Source organism: Cynocephalus volans, chromosome 3 (assembly GCF_027409185.1).
Source record: "Cynocephalus volans isolate mCynVol1 chromosome 3, mCynVol1.pri, whole genome shotgun sequence".
NCBI lineage: Eukaryota > Metazoa > Chordata > Mammalia > Dermoptera > Cynocephalidae > Cynocephalus > Cynocephalus volans.
This window is the reverse complement of record NC_084462.1, coordinates 120,078,656-120,094,738: the sequence shown is the minus strand read 5'-3', so window position 1 is coordinate 120,094,738 and position 16,083 is coordinate 120,078,656. Positions and strand designations below refer to the sequence as shown.

The 16,083-nt window shown below is 34.0% G+C and overlaps 1 protein-coding gene across 14 annotated transcripts in view; it reads left to right on the top strand.

Moving 5' to 3' along the window:
• Positions 1 to 16,083, top strand: part of RALGAPA1 (Ral GTPase activating protein catalytic subunit alpha 1) — a 236,104-nt gene that overhangs the window by 185,514 nt on the left and 34,507 nt on the right. For 13 of the 14 annotated variants that reach the window (XR_010022974.1, XR_010022970.1, XR_010022972.1 and 10 more), the window contains one exon: positions 984 to 1,139. Coding sequence is in view for 5 of the 14 variants with exons in the window: in XM_063091099.1 (XP_062947169.1) it covers positions 984 to 1,139 (156 nt within the window). In the remaining 9 variants the exon portion in view is untranslated. Of the gene's footprint in view, positions 1 to 401; positions 476 to 983; positions 1,140 to 16,083 lie in introns of those variants that run through there. The other variant, XM_063091096.1, reaches the window with a different exon arrangement.

Genomic DNA, 16,083 nt, shown 5'->3' with positions numbered 1-16,083 from the left:
TTCCTTCCTGGGAGGGGAACTGAGTAGCTATAGGTGAGAGATATGAAAGGAAGAATTTTGGTATTCCTTTTTATACTTATGAATTTTTAATTATGTGAATATATTACTGAGTCAAAAAATAAATTTTAAACTACAAGGGATTGAGACAATCTTTTAGTAATGGCATAAAAACTCATCCATTATTCATATGTTCAGCCATTAGTAGCTGATATTATTGTAGTATTTGAGACATATTCAGTTCACATAGTACAGGGATTTGTTTTTGTAACTCCTTATTTTATCAGATATTCCGATTTTATTATTTTAAAGCATAAACCTAGGTGATTTTCTCTGAGCAGACAGATACTGGTGATTTTTTTATTTTTCTTATTTCTTTCTTATGTTTCTCTAATTTTCTACAGTGAACACAAGTTCCAGCTTCTGTGCATAGCACAAGTTATAATCATGAAGTTAAAAAAAATTTTTAAATCATTACACAGATAAGTTTGTAGTTTTTCTAATGTAATTGTGTAGTTCTGCATTTTTGTATTTTTGTTCTATGGTAGGTACTAACAAACTAAGAAGCCAGTTTTATGAATAAATATGATACACCTAGTTAATTATTTTTACAAATTGACATTACTGTTTTAATGTTTCCCCAAATCATTTCCAGATTTGATTTTTGCTCTCTGGCCTTGGTGTCCCCGACAGCCTTTATAATTTACTATTAACACCTAGTAGCCTAGCAAAAGATGCATAGTGCGCAGTAGTTGATTTCTTTCCTAATTAACTCCTACTAATTAGGGATCTTCAAGTACTTATGAAGAAATACCAGTGTGAACAGATCAGCTGTAACTAATAATTCTAAATTAAGTACTGGTTGATAACATGCAAAAGACTTTGTTCCCAATGTTTTTGTAAAGTGAGATGTTTGAGTCTTTTTCAATAGTGTTTTTGAGTTTTGTTTAGTAGATTAATTTTATGTGGCTCTTCATTGCTTCTAGGTAAATCTCACAAACCATTGCGGTTTTATGGGAGGACTACAGAAAAACAAAAGCACTGGATTGACCACTCCATATTTTGCTACCTCTACAGTAGAAGTTATATTTCATGTATCAACAAGAATGCCTTCTGATTCTGATGATTCTTTGACCAAAAAAGTAAGTGCTGAGAAAAAAAGTACTTTAGAGTTAAAATTCTAGTAATAAGAAAATTAATACATAAAATACCTAAGTAATCTAATTGATCAGGCACTGTTTCTAGGTATACTGCTCCACTCCTCATCCAGTGCTGTCTTCGAAAACAAGATTGTTATGTAGCAAACTCCATTTTCCTTCGAAGAACAATGATGTGATTGAATGTTACAGTATTTTTTTTTAAATAAATTTTATTGTGTATATTTGAGGTTGACAACATGATGTTATGTGATATGGAGAGATAGTAAAATAGTTACTGTAGTGAAGCAAATTAACATATCTCTCATTTCACCTAGTTACTTTTTGTGTGTGACAAGAGCAGCTAAATATACACATGTAAAAGAAATCCCAAATTCCATGTAATTTTATTAACTACAATCCTCATGTTGTACATTAAATCTCTAGACTTATTCATCTTACATATCTGCTACTTTGTGTCCTTTGACCTACATATCCCCATTTCCTCCCCATCCCCATCCTGCCCTGGTAACCTCTGATTTCTTCTCTATCTCTATATATTTGATCTTTTTTTTTAGATTCCACATGTAAGTGAGATCATGCAGTATTTTTCTTTCTTTTTTATATTTTTAAAAATTTTAACCTTGACTTACACAAATTGTGGGGTACAGTGTGTTGTTTCAGTACAATGATTCACTTAGGGAAGATAGCATAGTTTTGTACCCGTTAATCCACCACTTCTCCTCCTCACTAGTTGCCATCCCCTCTTGGCCTCTGGTAGCTTTATTCTATTCTCTACTTCTATGAAAACCACTTTTTTTTTTTTTTTAAGATTCTACATATGAGTGAGATCTTGTGGTATTTGTGTTTCTGTGCCCGACTTACTTCACTTAACATGATGTCCTCCAGTTCCATCCATGTTGTTGCAAATGTCATGACTTCATTTTTTTTATAGCCAAGTATTATTCCATTATGTATATATACCACAGTTTTTTTTTAATCCATTCATCCATTGACAGTCATTTAGGTTGATTTCATCTCCTGGCTATTAGGAAAGTGTTGGAGTAAACAAGGGAGTGCAGGTTTCTCTTCAATATATTGATTTCACTTCCTTTGAGTGTGTACCCAGTAGTGGCATTGTTTGATCATAGAAGTTAAATTTTTAGTTCTCTGAAGAACCTCCTTACTGTTTTCCACAATGGTTATAATCAGTTTACATTAGTTCTCTTTTCTTTTTTTTTTTTTTTTTTTTTTGTCGTTTTTTCGTGACCGGCACTCAGCCAGTGAGTGCACGGGTCATTCCCATATAGGATCCGAACCCGCGGCGGGAGCGGTGCCGCGCTCCCAGCGCAGCACTCTACCGAGTGCGCCACGGGCTCGGCCCCCATTAGTTCTCTTTTCTCCGCATCCTCACCAGCATTTGTTATTTTCTATCCTGTTGATAATAGCCATACTATCTGGAGTTAGGTGAAATCTTATTTGGGTTTTAATTTGTGTTTGCCTGATTATTAGTGATACTGAGCATTATTTCATGTGCCTGTTGGCCATTTGTATGTCCTCTTTTGAGAAAAGTCTGTTAAGGTCATCCTTTCCCCATTTTTTAAATGGGTTATTTGGTTTTTTGCTGTTGAATTGTTTGAGCTCCTTATAGATCCTGGATATTAGCCCCTTGTCTGATGTGTAGTCTGCAAACACTTTTTTCCCATTCTGTAGGTAGTCTCTTCACTTTGTTGATTGTGTCCTTTGCTGTGCAGAAGCTTTTTAGTTTGATATAGTCTCATTTGTCTATTTTTGCTTTAGTTGACAAAAAAATACTGCCAACTCCCATTTTACATAGCGTTCCACCATGTGTTCTTCTAGTAGTTTCATAGTTTCAGGTCTTAAATTTAGCCCGTTAATCCATTTTGAGTTGACTTTTGTGTATGGTGAGAGATAGGTGTCTAGTTTGAATCTTCTGCATATGAATATCCAGTCTTCCCAGCACCATTTATTCAAGGGGCTGTCCTTTCCCCAGTGCATATTTTTGGCACCTTTGTCAAAAGTCATTTGGCTATAAGTGCATGTGTTTATTTCTGGGTTCTCTATTCTGTTCCATTGGTCTACTTGTCGGCTTTTTTATGCCAGTACCATGCTGTTTTGGTTACTATAGCTTTATAGTATATTTAGAAGTCAGGTCATGTGATGGTTCCAACTTCATTTTTTTTGTTCAAGATTGCTTTCCCTCTATGGGTCTTTTGTGGTTCCATACAAATTTTAAGACTTTTTCTATTTCTGTGAAGAATATCATTGGTATTTTGTTGGGGATTGCATTGAATGTGTAGGTTTCTTTGGGTAATGTGGCCATTTTGATGATGTTATTCTTTCAATCCAAGAACATGTGATATCTTTCCATTTATTTGGGTACTCTTCATTTTCTTTCACCAATGTTTTATAGTTCAATAACAAGTTTGCTACAGAATTTCTTGGCAAATACTTTTTAGAAATACTGGACGAATGATAAATACTGACAAGTAGATGATGAAGAGTAGGATTGGAGTAAAACTTTATTTAAACCCTTTCTTCCATCAACTCATTTTAAATGTCAATGAAAATATCATTCCAAAATTAGAGAATGTATTAGTCAGGGTTCTTCAGAGAGACAGAATCAATAGGATATGTTATAAATAGATGAGGGTATTTATTAGGGGAATTAGCTCACAAGATTGTGAATAGGAGTCCCATGATAGGCCATCTGCAAACTGGATGCTGGTAGCATGACTTAGTTTAAGTCTGAAGGCCTCAAAACCAGGGAAGCAGGTGGTGTCCTTGGTGTAAGTCTTGGAACCCAAAAGCTGAAGTGTCTCAAGCTCTGATTTCCATGGACAGAAGAGAAAAGTATATCCATTTCTAGAGGAGAGAGACCCACCTTTTTTTTTTTTTTCTGTTCTTTGCTCTCTTAGGGCCCCAGAGGATTGGATGGTTCCCGCCCATATTGAGGGTGAATCTTTCCCACCCAGTCCACTCAGGCTCTCATGCTCTCATGCTAATCTCTTCTGGAAACCCTCTCATGCACACACATAAAAAGATAACTTTACAAGGTTTCTCAGCATTCCTTAATCTAATCAAATTGACACCTACAGTTAACCTTCACAACCATTATAAGTATAGTGTAAAAAGGTGATTGTAATCGTTGAGAATTTGGCAGTGACTCATATTTATCATTATCATCATTTTCATGGCTCCATGAACACAACTTTTAAACCCCAGGGCAGAGTCTAAAATTAATAGTGTCTTACAATTCTACCTGCACACAATAGTGACTGTCTTAGTAATTGGTACCCTTTTTTTCCCTCATATATTTCTTCTCTTTAATTTATTCATTTTTTAAATTGACAAATTAAAATTGTATATATTTATTTTGCACATTGTGTTTTGATATATCTGTACAGTGTGGAATGGTTAAATCAAGGTAATTAACATGTGTATTACCTCACATACGTATCATTTTTTCATGGTGAGAACACAAAATTTACTCTCATTCATTTTCAAGTATAAATAAATTGGTATTAACTATAGTCACCATGTTGTAAAATAGATCTCTTGAACTTATTCACTCCTGTGTCCTTTATGTCCTTTAACCAACTTGTCTGCAATTCCAACCATGCCACCTTCTTCCCCCCACCCCAGCAGCCCCTGGTAACCTTCATTCTATTCTCTACTTCTATGAATTCAGTATTTTTAGATTTTTATATATAAACAAGATCTTGGTATTTGTCTTTTTGTACCTGGCTTATTTCACCTAATATAATGTCCTCCAGGTTCATCCAGGTTGTTGTGAATGACAAGATTTCCTTCTTTTTTAAGGCTAAATAGTTCTCCACTGTATCTTTATACTATATTTTCTTTATCCATTCATCTGTTGATGGATACTTAGATTGATTCCATATCTTGGTTATGTGAATAATGCTGCAGTGAAGATGGGAGTGCAGATAATCTCTTTGACATACTGATTTTATTTCCTTTGGATATATACCCAGTAGTGGGATGGCTGGACCAAACAGTTTTTTGAAGAACCTCCATACTAGGTTTCATAATGGCTGTACTAATTTACATTCTCACCAACTGTGCACCATACTCCTCTTTTCTCCACATCCTTGCCAACACTTGTTATAATTCATCATTTTGATAATAGCCATTCTAAGTGTAAGTTAACATCTCATTGTGGTTTTAATTTGTGAAAATTAATAGTATCTTATATTACAAACCTAAGAAGAGAACAAAGGAGATAATGTTCATTAATTCTTTTTTTTTTATTAAGAAAAACTATCAGGATATTTTTACTTCACTCTATTAAACCTGGTAATTATATGGTACTCTATATTTTATTCTTGTGGCCTTTGTAGAAATGTCAGATACAAGGAATCTTGAAAGTTCATGGAAAATGTATTATGAAAAAGTTATTCATAGATTTCCAATTTTTTTTTTTTTGCACCAAAATAAACTCGTATTAACTTGTTATAACATGTCTGAATGGGATCTAATTCAACGCACTGAGAAGGACAAGACATCAGTTTGAAAAGAGCCCCCATCAGAGCAGCATGAATTCTAAAATTGAAGCAAAAACAAACATCAAATTTTTGGTGGAGGAATGGTAAAAACATTGATGCTTTACAAAAAGATTTTGGAGACAATGCTCCTGTAGAAATCAGCAGTTTACAAATGGGTAACTCATTTTAAGAAGGGACAAGGGGCTAGCTGGTTAACTCACTTGGGAGAGTGTGGTGCTGACAATACCAAGATTATAGGGTTGGATCCCCATACCAGCCAGCTGACAAAAAAGAAAAAGGGACTACATGATGTTGAAGATAAAGCCTACAGCAGCAGACCATCCACATCCATTTGTGAGGAAAAAATTAATCTTGTTCATGCCCTGAGTAAAGAGGACCTACATTAACAGCAGAAACAATAGCCATAGACATCTCAAAATTGAGCATACTTTCTGCTCAATGGGTGCCAAAACTGTCACACCCAGATTGGCTACAGACAAGAGCAGAGTTTTCAATGAAAATGTTAAACAAGTGTGTATTAGTTCGTTTCTCTTGTATAACAGAATACCTGAAACTAGGCATTTTATCAGTGAATGAAATTTATTTCTTACAGTTTGTAGGCTAGGAAGTCCACAGTCCATGGGGCACATCTGGTAAAAAGCCTTGTTCTTCAGCAATTCAGGTTGTCACATGGTAAGAATGGGCTGAGCAGGAGAGAGCCTAATCTCCCTACTTGCTCTCCTTTTAAGCCATTAGGACCATGCTCATTATCACCATTAAACCATCAATGGATTAATCCATTCAGGAAGGTCCTGTCCTTATAATCTAATCACCTCTTAAAGGCCCCACCTTTCAGTTACCATAATAGGATTTCCCACCCTCTTAACTTAGAATGGAGTTTAGGTTTCCAATACATGGAAGGGGGAGACACATTTAACCCATAGGAAAGTGGGATTAAGATCCTGAAGCGTTTTTGCAAATTGTAACAGGAGATGAAAATGTGTCTTTACCATTATGATCCCGAAGACAAAGCACCAGCAAAGCCATGGCTACCAGGAGGTGGAAGTGGTCCAGTCAAAGCAAAAGTGGACCCATCAAAAGCAAGGGTCATGGCAACAGTTTTTTGGGATGCTCAAAGCATTTTGCTTGGTGACTTTCTTGAAAGCCAAAAGACAATAACATCTACTTACTATGAGAGTGTTTGGTGAAAGTTAGCCAAAGTTTTAGCAGAAAAACACCTGACAAAGCTTCACTAGAGTCCTTCTCCACCACAATAATGCTCCTGCTCATTCCTCTCATCAAATGAGGGCAATTTTGCAAGACTTTTGAAGAGAAATCATTAGACTTCACCCTACTACATTCCTGATTTGGCTCCTTCTGACTTCTTTGTATTTCTCAATCTTAAAAAAATCTGTAAAGGGCACCCATTTTTCTTCAGTTAATAATGTAAAAAAAGCCTGCATTGACATATTTAAATTCCCAGGACCCTCAGTTCTTCAGGGATGGAGTTAATGGTTGGTATCATTGTTTACAAAAGTGTCTTGAACGTGATGGAGCTTATGTTAAATAAAATTTATGTTTTTTATTTTTATCTTTTGAATTCATTTTTTCTTGAATTTTTTGAAGTCCCCTCGTAAATAAGGCTTTTTTATCTCCCTCAAAATAGTCACAGAAGTTTGTCTTTAATTATTTAAGAAGCATCTGAAATGGATGTTTAACTATCCTTTATCAGAACAAAAACAAATTTTGGAGATTGTAGCACCATTTAAGAGTTGTTAAATGATTGAGTTCCAATTAAAATTATACTCTGAAATGGTGAAATAATTAGATTCTGAACTTATTAGAGAATTTTGAGGGATTAAACCTTGAATATCAATAGTTTATCATTTGTATAAGTATAGAAAGAATTTTTTGTGTTTGTGGTAAAATATATACAACTTAACAATGGTTAAAATGATAAATTTTAGGATATATACACCATAAAATTTATCATTTAAGCCATTTTAAACTATTTTTTAAAATTATTTTAACCAGGTCAGTGTACACTCACAGTATTTTGCAACCATCACCACTGTACCTTTCCAGAACTTTTTCATTTTTATTTGGTTCAAAATATTTTTAATTTCTCTTGAGATTTTTTCTTTGACCCATGCATTATTTAGAAGTGAATTGTTTAATCTCCAAGTATTTGGGGGGTTTCCAGATATCTTTCTGTTACAGATTTTAAATTTAATTCCACTGTGGTCTGAGAGCAGACATTGTATAATTTCTATTCTTTTAAATTTGTCCTCTTTTGGTTAGAGTGCCCTCTTATAACACCAAGGTCATGGGTACAGATCCCCAAACCAGCTAGAAAATTTTTGTTAAGGTGTGTTTGACGGCCCAGAATATGGTCTATCTTCATGAATGTTCCATGTGAGCATGAGAAGAAACTTGTATTCTGCTGCTATTGCATGAAGTAATCTACAGATGTCTGTTATATCCAGTTGATTGATGATGCTGTTTAGTTCCAACTATTTCTTACTGAATTTCTTCTGCTCATTGTATACATTTCTGGTAGAATTTCCTTCTTTTTTTTATGGTGGAATGATAAGCCACTGTATGTATATACCTGATTTCGTTTATCCATTCATCTGTTGGTAAAACCTGGCTTGTTTCCAACATTTGACTCTTGTGAATAATACTGCAGTGAACATTGGCATACAAGCATCTATTCGAAGCCCTGTTTTCAATTTTGGGGGGCTATATACCTAGGAGTAGAATTGCTGGGTCATATGGAAATTGTATGTTCAGCTTTCTGAAGAACTGTCAAACTGTTTTCTGCAGCAGCTATTACCATTTTATATTTCCACCAGCAACGCATAGGGGCTCCTAATTTCTGCATATTCTTACCAGCACTTCTTATTTTAAATTTTTTAAAAAGTTATAAACTTCCTAGTAAGCGTGAAATGTTATTTCATTGTGGTTTTGATTTGCATTTCCCTAATGACTGATGATGTTGAGCATCTTATGTGCTTATTGGCCATTCATATATCTTCCCTGGAGAAATGTCTATTCAAGTTCTTTACCCATTTTTTAATTAGTTGTTTGTATTTTTCTTATTGTGTTGTAGGGGTTCTTTATATATTCTAGATATTAATCCCTTATGATATACTTGTATTTTCTCCCATTCTATGGGTCATCTTTCTATTCATTTAATAATATCCTTTGCACAAAAGTTTGAATTTTGATGGAGTCCAAATTATTTTTTCTTTTATTGCCTCTGCTTTTGGTGTCAATTCAAGAAATCATCACCAATCCAATATCATGAAGATTTTTCCCTATATTTTCTTCTAAGAGTTTTATAGTTTTATCTCCTACATGTAGGTCTTGGATCCATTTTGAATTGATTTTCTATATGGTGAGATATAGGTCCAACTTACTCGTATGTATGTGGATATCCAGTTTTCCCATCACTATTTTTTGAAAAGCCATTCTATTCTATTCCATTGGTCTAGATGTCTGTATTTATGCCCGTCCATCTCTGTTTTGATTACTGTAGTAAGTTTTGAAATCAAGAAGTATGAGTCTTCCATCTTTGTTTTTCTTTTTCAAGATTACATTAGCCTTCAAGGTCTCTTGATATTCTATATGAATTTTAGGATTTTCTTTTTTGCTATATCTGCAAAAAACACTTGGGATTTTGATAGGGATTGCATTGAATCTGTATATCACTTTAGGTGATGACTGTTGTCATCTTGAACAGTAAGTATTATGTCTTCCAGTCCAGGGACTTGGTTTATCTTTCCACTTATTTATCTCACCTTTAAGTTCTTTCAGCCATGTTTTATAGATTTCAGTATACAGGTCTTTCTCCTCCTTGGTTAAATTTATTCATTAAGTTTTTTTTCTTTAATACTACTGTAAGTTGAATCATTTCATAATTTCCTTTTCAGTTTGTTCATTGTTAATGTATAGAAATGCAACTGATTTTTAATGTGTTGATTTCATGTCCTGCAACTTTGCTGAATTTATGTATTGGCTCTCTAATGGTTTGGTTTTGTGTGTGTGTGTGGAATCTTGGGGTTTTCTATATATAAGATCATGGTTTTTTGATGTTTCTAGGGGGGGGACAAGAGCTTGGAGACTTCTAGTCTGCCATTTTGCTGACATCATACCCTAGAAACAGTTTTGATTTTAATTCTTAATTTTAAATTATTTAGTAATTTACCAGGTAAAAAAGTGCTAGTATCTTTTTTCCAATTACTTAGTAAGGAGAAAGTACTCAGGCAATTACATGGCATAAAATTTCATGTGTTTAAGAGACCAAAAGTATTGTAACTTAAAATGCAAGCACTTGTTTATAATTTTCAAAACGTGTATTATTCCAGTTATCAAAATAATTGCACCTGTTTATTATAGGGGAAAACTACCCAGGCTAGGTAAGTTTTTTTTCACTTAAATAAAGCAACTTAAAGCATTTGTTTTAATAAGAAAATTTCAAAATGTCACTGCTTTGAAATGTATAGTAACTGCCATATGAAAGCAAAGCCTGTCAAAATTATAAACAATATGTAGTAAAGCAATATCAGTTTGGAAATTATAGATTCCTTATTTTCTCAAGTAGTAATTTAAATCAATTTAAGTAAAATTACTCTATCAGTGTCAGACTAAATTGAAGCAGTGGTTCACTTAATTATCTATGAACAATGTAGTCATGTCATACCTCCTGATACCTTCACTACCATTCTCCTTCAAGAGATGATAGCAACTTTTAAGTCCAACAGAAAGGGAATGTTTATCTGATCTCATAATTCAGTATAATTCAGTATAACTAGTCTAACCTTTCCTTAGAAATTTTTTAAATGTATAATCATTGATTTTTCTATATACTGATTTTCTCTTTTCCCTATTCTCTGTGATTCTTACCCTTAATCTGCTCCTCAAAATCCTAGTATGTAAGATTTTTCTACATAACAGGCTTATATTTTAGCTCTGTTGTAGTATCATTTTCTTTAATTTATAATAGGTTAAATGTTTAAACTTAATCATAAAAACCTGTCTTATAGCCAGTTCTTGATAAAATATCACTTTCTGTATTGGCATTTTTTCTCCTGAATTTAATAAATTCCACATTAGTGGTAATAAGTTGAGGCCTAGAACATGTGTCCTATTACAAATGAACAATTGGCTATCATTAGGTTGTCCCCCCATCCTTTGTACATATATCTTTAGGTGTGTTAATCCATTCAGTAGACACATTAATGAGCACTGGTTGAAGTGTAATATTGGAGGAAGTAAGGCTTGTTGACCTCAGCATGGAGTTTAATACCTCTAATTAAATTAGATAGTCGACAGTCAGTATAAAGAAATAGCCATGCCTCTGGCAAGCTAGAATTATTTATGACTCTAGTTCTTTGTTTTAAACTTGGTAGGAGAAAATCATTTATATCCATTTTATAAAAACTAATTTTGTTTCTGGCTTTTTATTTAAAATATCATGTGGTGATTTTATAAATTATTTTTAAACATTTTATTTTCTCAGAATGAGAAATAAATGTCCTTGGACCTATTTAAGTATAACATTTTTATTTTTTGTGAAGAGAAGCTTTTTCAGGGCTCAAGACAGTAGCAGCAGAATTTTTACCATGTGGACTATACTTTTTAAACAAATTAACCAAACATTCAGTCTAGCGAAGTCTCTCTCAGAAATATTATGTCACCATATCAAAAATCCTGATATAACCCCAGACCAAGCCATCTGTTCTATAAATTATCTCTACCTGAGGAAGATTGACGGAAGATGGTTAAAAATAATTTCCACTTAACTGAGTGTATTCACCCCTAAAAATCAAAAGTGCTGTAAGCATTGGTATAAAGTGTTCACAGGAGTCTCTCTCATTTCCTCTGTCTCCTTGTTTTAGCCACTTGCTGATACTCTGCTTCATAGGTAGCTGAATCATCCTTTTAGAAGTTTGATGAAGATCAAGTTGAGATAATTGTAACATACTTAGTTGGACTCTCTAGTCTATCTTTCATTTCCTGGACCCCCCAAAAGAGGAGGAAGAAGCACTTTTTAAGTCAGGTTCCTCTGAAATACTATTAGTGTAATGGACAGCATTTCATTTTTTGTCTTGAAGTTTGGTCACAATAGTTTTGCAAATAAATGAGCCTTGTAGGCTTGCTTGGTCCAATATTAATTTTAGATCTATTTCTCTGTATTTTATATACAAATAAACTTAAAGTATAAGATACTTTCCAAAGAACTATATGCTAAATATAGTCTTGAAAATGAACTAAAAAAATAATAATAAATTTAAAGATGAATAAAAATTTTCATTGTTTTAGTAAAAGTGAGGATTATCATTAATAAAAGCTATGGAATTATACTCATGGTTTCATCCCAGATGAAACTTAACCTTATACAAGATAACTCTGTTTTTATATAATAGGCTCTACCATTAACCCCAATTTTTACAAATATATTACTGATGACAAGAATAGAGCATAGAGAAATCAGGAAATAAAAATGATTCAACACAAATTTATTACACCACTGTGAATGGGATAATTTCGATGGGACAGCTTCTCATCGCATGTAGAATAAAATTCTAATTCCTCACTATAGCCTTCAGTGCCCTACATGATTTGGCTACCTGCCTGCCCACCTCTCATGTTACTTTTCATTTACCACAGTCTGCCCTCACTGGCTGTCCTTCTAACCTTCCAACACGTCAAGCTCATTCACATCTCAGGGGCTATGGACACTTCCTATTTTCTCAATTTGAAATGTTTTTTCATTATTAGGCTTTCTCATTCTCATTTTTGTATTCTCAAACTCACCTGGCGGTTTCTCAGAAAGAACTTTCCAGACCATTCTAGCTAAAGATGCTCCCCTCTACGCAGGAGCACTATCACATTACCCTATAATATTTTCTTTATAGCACTTATCACTATGTAAAGTTATCCTGTTTATTTATTTTTATTTTTATTTTTTCGGATATATTTATCTGACTCCTCCCATGAGAATAACAAGGTCATTAAGACAAGGAATTTTTCATCTCTTTTGCTTACTGCTATACCCCTGGCATCTAATAAAACATCTAAAAGGTATTTAATAAATGTTTGTTGAATGAATTACCATAGATATCATAGCCACAAACCAAAAGAACTGTCTATGGACACTGTTATCATTATCAAATTGCTATATTTAGATAAATGCCATAATTGCAGATAATTATATTTTTATGCTATGCACTGCTTTGTAATATACCTGTACATGCTTTGTAATGATAGGGAAAAATAATTGCCAAGGTAAGTATTGTTATATTATCTTTTTAACAGCCAGCAGTATTTATTGAATGCCCACTCTGCTAAGTTATAGTACTACATGCTGTACCTGTTGCTTTCAGAAAGTTTTTTTTGCTAAAAATGAATGATCCAGACAGCAAGTGAATGTATGAAAACATTTGTGACTGTAAGAACGTGTATGAAAGTATGTTTTTCACATGATTGAGGCATATATCACAGTGTATTTTTCACTAAGAATGAATGTCTGGAAGGTGGGGGAAAGAAAGGAGCTTGGAGCAGTGAAAATACTAAAGTTTCAATTTCTACATTCAGTAGTCCCCCCTTATCTGTAGTTTTGCTTACGGTGGTTTCAGTTACCCATGGTCCGAAAATATTAAATGAAAAATTTCCAGAAATACACAATTCTTTTTTAAATTGAATGCTGTTCTGAGTGGCATGATAAAATCTTGTGCTAACCTGCTCCACCATGCTTTGGACACATATGATCCCTTTGTCCACCCTATCCACACCATATTTGCTACCCACCTGTTAGTCACTTTGTAGCCATCTCAGTTATCAGATTGATGGATCACAAGAAGGGTGAGTACAGTAAAGATATTTTGAGAGACAGACCACATTCATGTAACTTTTATTACAGTATATTATTATAATTGTCCTATTTTATTATTAGTTGCTGTTGAATCTCTTATAGTGCCTAGTTTATAAATTAAACTTTATCATAGGTGTGTATGTTAGGAAAAAACATAGTATACATTGAGTTTGGTACTGTCTGCTGTTTCTGGCATCTACTGGGGGTCTTGGAAGTATTCCTCTTGGAAGTATACCACTGTCTCCTAAAGTAACTGCCTAATCTAATTAACTTCTTGTGTTCTTCAGCTTTTAGTTCAAGTGCTGTTACAGATCCATGTTCTTACTGTTTGCATTCAGAGAAGTATATTTAGAGCATTATCTGTATTTTTAATTAGTCTTTCATTTACTGTTTGGCTATTTTACTCTGTCTCCACTACTGAAATCAAAGCTTTGAGAGCAGAGACCATGTCTGTTTTTCCTCATTACAGCATCTGCAAAAGCTAGCATAGTGCATTTAGTGAGCTCTCAACTAAGATTTGCTAATGAATGAAAGAAGGTGGAATAGGAAGGAGGGATAGAGGGAAGAGAGAAGGCCTTTAAGAACTCACAATCCAGTTCAAGTATGTAGCATGACTATTGTCTGATCTAGGGTAACAACAGAGGAAATGAGAAGGAAAGTAAAAAAAAAAAAAAGGAATATACTGTAATACTGTCTTTAAAAAATGAAGAGCTTGTTAAACATGTAGTAAAGAAAACAGGAATCAAAGAAGACTCTCAGGTTTTGATCCTGAGTAGTTATAATTAGTTGTTAGTTACTTTTTACAGAAATGGGGCAGTCAGGAGTTTAAGCTGATTTTGTGAGAGAGATAATGTACTTACTTTACATGAATTCTAGCCTCCAGCCCCAGATGAATGATATTTTGTTGCACTGAGGAAATCTAGAATTAACTCTAGAATCCCTATTGATAATCATGGAGAATGAGAACACTGCCATAGATGGATGTCTTAGTCCATTCAGACTGCTATAACAGAAATACCACAGACTAGGTGGCTTACAAACAACAGAAATTTATTTCTCATGTTCTGGAGGCTGGCAAGATCAAAGTGCTGGCAAATTAAATGACTGGTATGGGACTACTTCCTAGGTCACAGACGACTGTAATCTCACTGTAACCTTACATGGCGGAAGGGGAAGCAAGCTCTCTGGGGTCTCTTTTATAGGGGAAGTAATAATCCCTTCCTAACACAATCACATTGGGGATTAAGATTTCAACCTATGAATTTTGTGGGGACACAAACATTCAATTGATAGCAATGGGCAAACATCTGATTTTCACAAAAAGACACAGAGTAGGGCATAGACTGCAAAAATTACCAACATTCAGAAGCTCCATGTCAATGCCTGGCAAAATAGGATTATTAAACAGATGGTTTATGGGCACTTAGATAATGAACTAGTGATCACTAGGATCCACCATGAGTTCACCATAACAAATCACATCAAAATAACTGAATTTGTTTTAATAGGATTGCTAGATTAGGGAAGACCATAGACTATATAAAGCATTTGACTAAGTCATTTGTTACAGACATGTTGAAGAAATGTGTTGATAATAATAGTTTGGTAAGTATATTCATGACTGATTGTATAATCATATTCAGAGCATGGAAGTTAATTATTTAAAAAGAGGCAAAATAGGGAGGTGGTTAAAGTATGGATTCTGGAACCATTGTCCCTGGGTTTGCATCCTGGCTCTGCCGCCTACTAGTTGTACCTTAGGCAAGTTACTTCATCCTTTTAAGCTTCAATTCTTCACCTTTAAAAATAGAGGTAATAATAATTGTACTTACCTTGTAGCATTGTTGTGGAATTAAATGAATTATCACGAAGCACTTAGAATAGTAAGCACTTAATAAATAACATTAATAAATGTAGGGTATTTTTTTTAACCAGGAGGAAAGCCTATAATGACTTGCTATACGGCTTTTACCCGGACCTGTCCCATTTGACATTTTTGTCTAAACACTAAATGAAGACACAAGAATTTGAATTTAAGGATAATGCAAATCTCTGGGAAAGAAAGAGCCAACACATTGAACAGCAGAGTCAGGCTAACAATAGACCTTAATAGGCTTAAAGATAATCTGAACCTGGCGAGATAAAATCTAATAAGAATAAAAATGAAATCCTCTCGTTAGTTCTAGCAGTCAACTGTACCTGCTTAAAAGAACTTTGTAAGAAAAGGACTTGGGGTTGAATTGACTACAAGTTACATTTGAGCCAATGTTGTGAAAATCATAGAAAAGAATTAAGTAAACAGAGCAAAAGAAGAAACAGTTCCACTATGGGTTTGCTGTATTAGTCGGAGCATATGTTGATATTGTATTCTGTTCCATACATGACAATTTAATAGAAACATCAATGAACGGGGACAGTAATCCAGGATACACTTGATCTTAGCCAAAAGGCCAAGAAGCAGTAGTAATCCGGGATAATTAATATGTTTGTAAACTATAAGAAGAAGAACTAAGGATACTTTTAACCTGGAAGAAAAATTGAGGTA